General features: G+C 43.6%; 2 protein-coding genes across 2 annotated transcripts in view; one reads left to right on the forward strand and one right to left on the reverse strand.

Annotated features, from left to right (window-relative positions):
* Positions 1-3,224: 3,224 nt before the first annotated feature.
* Positions 3,225-4,787, reverse strand: phax (phosphorylated adaptor for RNA export). Its single transcript, XM_037696290.1, has 2 exons — positions 4,638-4,787; positions 3,225-4,510 (listed from the first exon to the last, which is right to left on the reverse strand). Exon 2 carries the CDS (start codon positions 4,490-4,492, stop codon positions 3,284-3,286), a length of 1,209 nt encoding a protein of 402 aa, XP_037552218.1. The 5' UTR covers positions 4,493-4,510; positions 4,638-4,787; the 3' UTR covers positions 3,225-3,283.
* Positions 4,788-6,865: 2,078 nt separating this feature from the next.
* The window catches only part of pmpcb (peptidase, mitochondrial processing subunit beta), a 64,370-nt gene continuing 61,144 nt past the window's right edge, over positions 6,866-10,091 (forward strand). Inside the window, exons 1-4 of the mRNA XM_037695809.1 lie at positions 6,866-6,977; positions 7,259-7,396; positions 8,625-8,711; positions 8,831-8,960. Of these exons, the coding sequence (XP_037551737.1) occupies positions 6,894-6,977; positions 7,259-7,396; positions 8,625-8,711; positions 8,831-8,960 (439 nt within the window). The 5' untranslated portion in view covers positions 6,866-6,893. The remainder of the gene's footprint in view (positions 6,978-7,258; positions 7,397-8,624; positions 8,712-8,830; positions 8,961-10,091) is intronic.

Here is a 10,091-nt window from a genome sequence, read left to right on the forward strand (position 1 = left end):
CCAAATGATCAGAATCAGGTGTTCCAAACTCTTCCATGGCCACAGGTATATAAAATGAAGCTCCTAGGCATGCAGACTTTTTACAAACATTTGTGAAAGAATGAGTCGCTCTTGGGAGCTCAGTGAAATCCAGCGTGGAACTGATAGGATGCCACCTATGCAACAAATCCAGTCATGAAATTTCCTCGCTCCTAAATAATCCACAGTCAACTGTGTTATAAGAAAATGGAAGTGTTTGGGAACGACAGCAACTCAGTCACAAAGTGGTAGGACACGTAAACTGACGGAGTAGGGTCAGCAGATGCTGAAGCGCATAGTACGAAGAGGTCGCTAACTTTCTGCAGAGTCAATCACTACAGACCTCCAAACTGCATGTGGCCTTCAGATTAGCTCAGGAACAGTGAGCAGAGAGCTTCATGAAATGGGTTTCCATGGTCGAGTAGCTGCATCCAAGCCATACATACATACAAGTGCAATGCAAAGCGTCGGATGCAGTGGTGTAAAGCACGCCGCCACTGGACTCTAGAGCAGTGGAGGCACATTCTCTGGAGAGACGAATCACTCTTCTCCATCAAACAATCTGATGGATGAGTCTGGGTTTGGTGGTTGCCAGGAGAACGGTACTTGTCTGACTGCCTTGTGCCAAGCGTAAAGTTTGGTGGAGGGGGGATTAAGGTGTGGGGTTGTTTTTCAGGAGCTGGGCTCATCCCCTTAATTCCTGTGAAAGGAAGGAACTCTGACTGCTTCAGCATTTTTTTACTCGATAACCAACACTGTAACCGATGATACGAACAGAAACAAAGAGCAAAAAGTCTCACCAGTTTGTTTAAACTTGTACAAGATTACAAGACAGTCAGCTGTTTCACTTTTACCCCCATACCTGTCAATGTTCTTCAGTCTATTCCCTCATTTTGAACTTCAGAAAAATGACTTGAACAAAAGACCTTCTTTGACTCGGTAGTGGCATCAGCCATCTTCTATGGTGTTGTGTGTTGGAGCAGCAGCTCATCATCTGCTGAGAAGCAGCAGCTAGATAAGATCATCAAGAAGGCCAGCTCGGTGCTTGGACGCCCCCTCGACCCAGTGCAGGTGGTGGGAGACAGAAGGACTCTGGCTAAAATAACATCATTGCTGGACAACGTCTCCCACCCCATGCATGAAGCTGTTGCTGAACTGGAGAGCTCGTTCAGTGACAGATTCCTGCTCCTAAATGCACAAAGGAGCGTTACCACAGGTCCTTCCTCCCAGCAGCTGTTGGACTCTGCAACCATCACTGCTCCCAACAGACTCCATAAGGATTAAATACATGCTGACCTCTGCTAAAACACACACTCTGCCTGTAATACTGTACTGTAAATAGTCTGTCCTCATCAATGTTCCAACACATATTGAACATTATTATTGATATTGTTTATATTATTTCTTTATATATTGTTTTTAACATTTAGGAACTTTTGTATGAAATATTTTTATCTGTTGCTGCTGTTACACTTAAATTTCCCATCCGTGGGACAATAAAGGCTGCTTCTATTCTATTCTCTTCTCTTCTATTCTATTATGTTTTTTCATTTCAGCTAGAAAACTGCAGGACTACAGGGACTCAACAAAAGCTGAAGCTGCTCTGTCTGTGGCCTCTCAGGAACGTGCACGTCACACACACAAGCATGGCCTCGTGATGTCCATCCATCCATTTTCTTTGCCCGCTTGTTCCATTTTGGGTCATGGGGGTCGCCGGTGCCCATGTCCAGCAATCACTGTGCGAGGGGCGGGGTACATCCTGGACGGGTCGCAAGTCCATCACAGAGACACATGGAGACAAACGAGACAAACAAACATTCACTCTCTCACTCACACCTAGGGACAATTTAGAGTTATTCAAACTTTAGATAATGGACGTCGTCGCTGCCTGCTACAAAAATACGAGTGTTAATGTTTTGGTCATTATCAAAATGTCTCATAAAGCACGTGCAACATTTGAATGGAACGTGTCATCAGTGGATGTACGCCTACATTTACTGGAGTCAGTGAAACTTCACTTGACATTAACAACATAAAAATGGTAATTACCTTAATTATTTATTGAGTTAAAACTTGTGACGGTATAATCTGAGTCACAACACAAACTGAACATGTAATCATGAGATCTGTTTATTTTCAACCTAGAACTCCCTCACTGCTCATCAGATGGTCTGAGGCGGGTGATGTGCATTCCTTTAATGTGACTTTTTAAACGACTAAACGTAACGACACTCCAACAATTATTCAGTCAGGTCATCTGGACTGCTTCTTTTTTTGTGCCGAAACGTTTCACCTTCCATCCAGAAGGCTTCATCAGTCAAGGAAACGCACAACAAAACTGATTCTTCCACCAACAGCTTACTCCAAAGTGGAACAAACCAGTTATGCTGGTGCTAAGATGGTGTCTTTGGCACGCCCCCTCCTCCAGTGCCGGCCCTCTTCCTCATCGACAGTCATGTCAAACTGGTTGAAAACAAACAGTCCAGATGACCTGACTGAGAATTGTTGGATTGTATACCTGGATTATTGAGCGTGGACTATTTTGTATCGACTCACTAAAGGGAAACAGCATGTCTGCCATCTAGTGGACAAATATTGATACAACTGACCAGAAATGTTTATTTTATTTTGGACTGTTGTCACCAAACATATATTTCTTCTCACATCCAGCCATGTTGCCATCCTAGGACTGAGCCAGTGTTCATCTGTGAGAAACTGTCTTAGAGCCAACACTTGGGAGGCTGAACATCTGTTAATGCTGATGGTTGCCAGTCAGGCAGGACATGAAAAATCTAGATTTAAAATCAAAGCAACTGGACTTTTATTTCTGAAGACGTTTTACTCCCGTCTAAGGATCTTATTCTATTCCAAACTGGAGTTTCAGTCTTTTAACCTGAACGAGGGTAAAACCAGCAGTGAATGTAGAAGTTCTCCCGACAGGAAGAGAAGCATCTGAATAAAACAGTCCAGTTGCTTTTTGTGTAATTATAAGACCCAATCTCAACGAGTTTATTAAATAAGGAGCTGAATAAAACAATCTGAACGTTACAACAAAAGGTGGTGAAGAATTTGATTTTTGAAGATAAACACCAGAATCCATGCAGAACACAAACACACATTGAAATTTTTAGCATTGATTTTTTTTTTTGTTTTTATTCTAAGGTAAAAAAGAAAAGAAAACGAGCAACAAAGGACGCAGCGTGACTCAAATGATAAACATTACGGTGCCAGCTCAGTTCCAGCTGTTTTGATTGTCAGGCCACTTTCAGAACACCTCCAGGTCGGCAGAGTTGTAGATCACTGCGGTCTCCTCGGTGCCCACAGCAGCTTCCTCCTTCCCCTCCGCCTCCTCCTCCTCTGCAGGCTCTTCCAGCGACTCCAAGGCCTCGTTGGTGTCACTAGCGAACGTCTCCCTGGAGACGTCATCGTGCTCCTGCAGGTTCAGTGTGCCGATGGCCTGCTTCATCTTCTTCGCCAGCACGTGTCTCCTCCTCTTCTGCGCCGCCTTCTTGCTTTTGTTGTCTTTCTGCTGCTCCTCGAAGAAGATCTTCCTCATCTGAGACTTGGAAACACTGGGGGTGTTCTTCAGCAGGTTGAGGAAGACTCCGCCCGGCGTCCGCCGCCTGCTGCCGTCCATGGTGTACACGCCGCCGCTCTCCTCGAGCGAGGCGGTCTCTCCCAGCAGCTCGATGGCTTTTTGCTTGCCGATGACTTTGACGACGCGCTCCATCAGCTCTTTTTTAGGCTCCTGTAGTCTGTAGGCAATCTCATCGATCACCTTCTCGTCGGGGTCATCCTCTGTGATCTCGTATCGGCCCTTGGTGTCCATCTCAGCTCGGGAGCCCAGTCTCTCTTTGGCTGGCCTTTTTCTCTTGGCGTCCCCCCCAGCCCTCTCCTCACCCTTCATGTAGTCCTCCAGCTCAGCGTCCAGCATGCTCACTTCCTCATCATGCTTGGACAGCTGCTCCAACTCCCTCTCTTTCTCCATGATCTTCCGGGCCAGGACGAAGTTATACGTCTCCACGCTCCTGCTGGACATGTCCACACCCTCCATGCCAAATATGCCCAGCTCTGCGGTTACTGCATCCTGGCACTGCTCCTGGACCACGGAGCCCCAGATGTTGTTCACCTTGCGGCTCCCAGGTGCGCCGGCGGGGGCGGGCACAGGCGGAGCCACCAGCCGGGCGGGGCGCGCAGGCGGCAAAGGAGCGTTTGAGACTTTCTGGCGCTTCCGGCGCCACACGGACGCCTCCTCGTCTGAAGAGTCCGAGTCACTCCCGCTGGACTGCACCGCTTTAGCCGAGCTCCGGTACGCCGCGGGGGGCGGCTGGGTGGCGGGACGCGGCCCGCTGATAGCGCTCGAGTCTCGGGCAGCAGCTGGGGCTTGCGCCGCTCCGCGGGTTCCCATCTCATTGTCCGAGCTGGACCCGGAGAGTTCCCCATCTTCCAGGTCTCCGTCCATTAGTTCAGCCATTTTTTTTTTTATTTTAGTCTGTAAGTTACAGCAAAGACAGAAGCAGCATCTAAAGTTCAGCTCACTTAGCTACATCTGTTAGCATCTGACAAAACCGCTCAACTTAGCAAACATGGCGAGAAAGCAAACTTTGATGAAAATATACCTTTAAATGTCGGACAGACGCTGATTGCTTTGCATGCAAGTGTCGTTTAAGCTTTTTTTTTTTTCTTTCAATGAACCTTCATTAGAGGTTGAGGTGCAACAACTTCGAGGGACGACAAATTCGCGCTGGCTAATGTTACTTCCGGTTGCTTCTGCCACTTCCGCCTGCGGACTCTTGGATTCTTTCAAAATAAAAGGGTTTTATCTGTCGTCACGAGCATTCTCCAACTTTTTACCATAAAATAACATTTCTGCTCCTTTTTCCTCATAAATATAATATATTCAAAGTCACAAACCGTACTTGAAGTTTGAAATAAATATGACAATTCATTATGTAACAAATACATGCTACTAAGACAATATAATTATATAAAAAAATTAAAAATATAATTTTATCATATATATTATATTGTCTTAGGATTCAAGCATATGGTTTATTTTAAAGTTGGAGAGTGATTAATTTTTCACTAATTTAAAAATGATACATAAGATGTTTAAATTTTGTCGGGGTATAATGAGGCGTTTTCTGTGTTATATGTCATAGGATCTGAATAAATTTGAATCTGGCATATTTTGTACAAAGTTTACGGTCTAAAATTACAATTTTTGGATATTGTTTTGGTTGTCGTTTTCCCTCCATCAGCCTCAGTGAACTAAACAAATCAGTACATTTTTCAAGTATATCTTTTTTATTTTTTCATGTTTACATGTTTCATGGGGGGAGTGGTGGCGCAGAGGCTAGAGAAGATGGGCCTGTGATCGGGAAGCTGCAGGTTCAACTCCCGGTACCGTCAACATCAAAATGTGGGTAGAAAAGGTGAAACACACACCTGCCACCACCCTCACTCGCCCCACTCTGGGTCCCTGAGCAAGGCCCTTAACCCCCACCAGCTCCCTAAACAGGTCTCTCTTGAAAATGAGTTCTTGTGGCTCAATGAGACTACCTGGATAAAAAAGGGTGAATGAAAAAAAAAAAAAAACGTTTGTTCCCTGCATTATTAAGCAGATTTAACAATAATGGGGATCTTGGCAAATGTCAAAGTGTTGCATATCCATCCATCCATTATCTTTTACCCGCTTCTTCCATTTTGGGTCACGGGGGTCACCGGTGCCTATGCTTGGCAATCATTGTGCGAGGGGCGGGGTACACCCTGGACAGGTTGCAAGTCCATCACAGGGCCACATAGAGACAAACGAGACAAACAACCATTCACGCTCTCACTCACACCTAGGGACAATTTAGAGTTACCAATCAGTCTAACATGCATGTTTTTGGGCTGTGGGAGGAAACCGGAGCACCCGAGAAAACCCATGCACGGAGAGAACATGCAAACTCCACCCAGAAAGGCCCCCGGACCGGGATTTGAACCAGGGACCCGCGCACTGAGATGCACCAGCTCTACGCCACCGTGCTGCCCGCGTTGCATAACATCACACAAAATAAAATAAGATAAATGTTGAACAACATTTTAAATATATTCTTTTAACGAGTAACTGTTGTTTTATACTGAGAAATTTTTGAAGTATCCTTTTGCATCAATACTAAAAGTCCTGGTTGACAAAAGGCAAATGCAAAAATAACATGGCCAAATTTAAATGTGTATTCTCTAAAATAAATTATTTGATTCACAAAAAAAAGAGATTAATTTGTTATTCGTGAATGATACCATGTTACAATAAATTTAAGGATAATATCCAAGATTTAATTAATTTATTCTTAATAAACCTCTTTTTCCAAATCTAGCTATTATTTAGCAAGAAGTAGTGTGTACCTTGAACACACCTGTCCATCACATTTCCATGTTTAATTATAAGGTGATCTAGGTAAACTAATCACTTTTTCTAACATTGTGAATAATGTAATTGTATATAATCAATTATAATGAAACAATGCTGCTTATTTCCAGTTATTTAAATATTTCTACAGTGTATTAACTAAACTTGAGCAAATATGTAAATATGTGCAACATACTTTAGTAAAGCCTAAGAAAAGAACTGCCAACACGCTTTAAATAAAATAAATGTTTTTAAACTTTACATTTAGATTACATATTAAATTGCTTGAACAATTAAATAAATTTAAAAAATCACAACTTTTTTTCTGTTGACAAGATAACTTGTAGCTGAATGATAAACATAATTTTGCGATTCCAAATCCCAAGACTTTTATTTTCCAAGTTTAAAAAAGGAACAGACGTCATCACCGGCGGAAGTTGCGTATCCGGCGCAACTGCGCAGTTAGTTACTTATAAACAATATGGCGGCGTTCTTACAGCGCATCTCACTTGCTGGTAGAAATCTCTTACATAATCATTTGTTGAAGACTAGTTATCTCAGCGGGGTAAGAATAATTTGTTTAAAGTTGTTTTTCTAACGTAACTCATCGTTCATTGTTGTTCTGAGTGACAGAAACGGGGAGGAGAACGGAGATGCGGTTCCGTTTCAGGTTGTTCTGTTAAAGTCAGGATCTGCTCCAGTGTCCTGCCGTAAAGTCTCAAGTTTAGTCTGAGTAATACTTTAAGACTGTTGAAAACGAAGCTAAATGAATTCCCGCTAAGTGAGTGCGGTTGACGCGAGTGGAGTAAATGAGGCGCCATGATGACCGCCTGCTCTTGGTTGCAGTTCTCTGCGGGCCCGCGGCGACTGTTGTCCGCCCAGGCTGCCCAGCAGGTGGCGCTAAATGTCCCCGAAACCAAAGTGACCTGGTTAGAAAACGGACTCCGAGTGGCCTCAGAGGACTCCGGCCTCACAACCTGCACAGTAAGTTAAATTATTAAACCAGCCTCAACAGGCAGGATTTGTATAAAAAAAGAAATTAAACTCATTATTCAAGTTGAGCACCAAACATCTCGTGATGATATTGATTAAAAATAATTTTAACAGTTCTGGGCTTTTTCCCTGCAGCATAAAGGTCCTGGGTTTGAATCCCGGCAGGAGCCTTTCTGTGAATTTTGCATGTTCTCAGTAAAAGTAAAGATAATGTTTTTGTCCATGTGTTAAAATGTGTCTGTTACAAGAAGCTTGCAGTTCTCAACAACCTAGCTCCATCTTATATTACAGATTTTATTGATACTTATTTTCCTAACAGAGCACTTCACTCGCAGACTGCAGGTTTACTCGCGGTCCCTAGAGTTTCCAAAAGAAAAATGGGAGGAAGATCTTTCATTTCTCAGGCTCCTCTCTTGTGGAACCAACTTCCAGTTTCTGTCTGTGAGACTGACACATTGTCCAGTTTTAAGACTGTCCTTTTTGATAAACCGCAAAGTAGGAATAGTAGTACAAGTAGTAAGTAATTTATTTTAGTATAAATGAAAGTGTTTTAAATCCTTCCCACACTCTTGCAATATTCTAAACAATGTTTTTAAACGCTCTAAGACACAGAATGTCATGATTTCAGCTCCCTGCCTCCTCTGCTTTTTGCCACCTGCAAGCGCTCTTAGCCACGCCCACTTCTCAGCGCTGCACGGAGAACAGCTGATCAGCTGCAGCAGGAAATTTATCCTGCAGTGTGAGCTGCACAAATGGATTGTATTAAGTTCAGGGTTCCACTGGGTGGAAGCTAAAAGTTAATCAGGTGTAGATGTACACCCATTGATTACTTTCTGAGAGTTTCAACTTCTGTCCTGTGGTTAATGAGATATTTTGCTAACGGACAGACAATTGGACACACATATGATCACTTGCGTGGCGGTGGGCATTTAAAGAACTGAGAATATTTTTTATGTCTTTTTGGTTGAGGTATATTGTTACATTTGCAGTTTACACATCTAATTAAGGCCGCTACAGAAAAAAATCATTTTATGGATAAAGTTTTTAAAATGTGAAAACGGGTCAAAGATCGACTGAGAAGTCTGGTAATTCGAGCGGTGTTTTAAAATGCTGTTTCGTGTTGGCTCGCAGCAGCAACCCTAAACGTCTGCTCAGACCTGCTTGGAGCAGCTTGATGAGAACAGCGAGAAAAGTTTTTGTTTTGTTTGTTTTTGTGCAGGTGGGTCTGTGGATCGATGCCGGCAGTCGCTATGAGAACGAGAGAAACAACGGCACGGCACACTTTCTGGAGCACATGGCCTTTAAGGTCAGAAGCTGCAGTGTTTGAGTCCTCGTTTCATGGATTTATTTAAAAAATGGCAATCGAGCTTCTTTGACGAGTACAAAGAGCATCAAGGTTGTTTGTTGTGTGGATCTGTGCCACAGGGAACCAGGAAACGTTCTCAGCTGGACCTGGAGCTAGAGATTGAAAACTTGGGCGCTCATCTTAACGCCTACACGTCTCGGGAGCAGACGGTCTACTACGCCAAAGCATTCTCCAAGGACCTTCCACGAGGTACGAGCTGACAGTCTGTGAGGAGGAGAGAGGGACAGAGGCTCTCTAACTCTTTATTCTTGCCCCTCGTCGCAGACAAGAGGGGAACTATCCTCCGTTCATCCACCTGTGCGTGTTGTGAGCACCATGACTTGAAAATTAAGTGAGGTACTGACTTCCATTTTAGTGGAAAGTTCCTTTGGAAACTGGGTCGCCACATCAGAACCCAAGATGATGGATGGATGCATGATGGATGGATGGATGGATGGATGGATGGATGGATGGATGGATGAAAAGGAACTGACCTTGACAAAAAGAGGGCGCCTCAGATAAGACTGAAACTAATTTGACCACAGGGTCATGGTTAACTTGGTGTAGTCAGGGTGACAGGTAGTCACTGTGCTGTTTAGTATCCTGGTGTGTAACACACTGAACATGGAGCACAGGAAGCTGAAGACAGCGTGTCTCTATAGCTTAGAAATAAAATTATTAAGCAGCATATTCAGACCATGTCCAAACAGCTGGATGCTCTCTGACCACAGCTGCACAGTTTGGCCAGAGGTTTAAGGTCCACAGGACAACTGATGACAAATTGAAGAGACGGATAATATGAAAGGCAACTAAAGAGCTCTGAATACCTTCCAGAGGAATTTGAGGTGAACTTCAAGGTCATAGGTCATCAGCATCAGATTATACACACTCAGTGTTTCTTCTTGGCGTAGTAGTTTTTAGACCTGCTCATTTGAGGCTGCAGCCTCGGGTGTTTTCTGAATAACCATGGGTCTCAAAATAAAAAGTTAAAACTAGAAAAGGCAGTTTTATTCAAATTGAGCACAAAGCTTTAAAAATAAGAAACATGTCTGTATAAAAACACAAACAGGTTGTGCTTTCTCTGCAAGCAGCATGTGCTTCAGTCCACCTGTGGGCCGTGTGTTCATGACTCCATTAAAGAAGTGGTGACGTGCTAATACGTTCACTAACCTCCAAGAGAATCACAGATTTGTTATTAAAGCTAAGTAACTTATAAATTTTTCATTTACTCGGCATGACAGGGAAGCAAGCGCTGAGCGGCATCAATCTCTGCTCATGGCTGCAGGGACAGTACCAGGTGTGGAGTTAGACTGGAACATCTGTCTAACTGTAGCAGGTGTG

The sequence above is a fragment of the Nematolebias whitei genome, chromosome 22, assembly GCF_014905685.2.
Source record: "Nematolebias whitei isolate Nwh7 chromosome 22, NemWhi1, whole genome shotgun sequence".
Taxonomy (NCBI): domain Eukaryota; kingdom Metazoa; phylum Chordata; class Actinopteri; order Cyprinodontiformes; family Rivulidae; genus Nematolebias; species Nematolebias whitei.

Excerpts from the sequence above, each read along its gene's own strand:
- phax (XM_037696290.1), bottom strand. The coding sequence starts at position 4,492 with ATGGCTGAACTAATGGACGGAGACCTGGAAGATGGGGAACTCTCCGGG.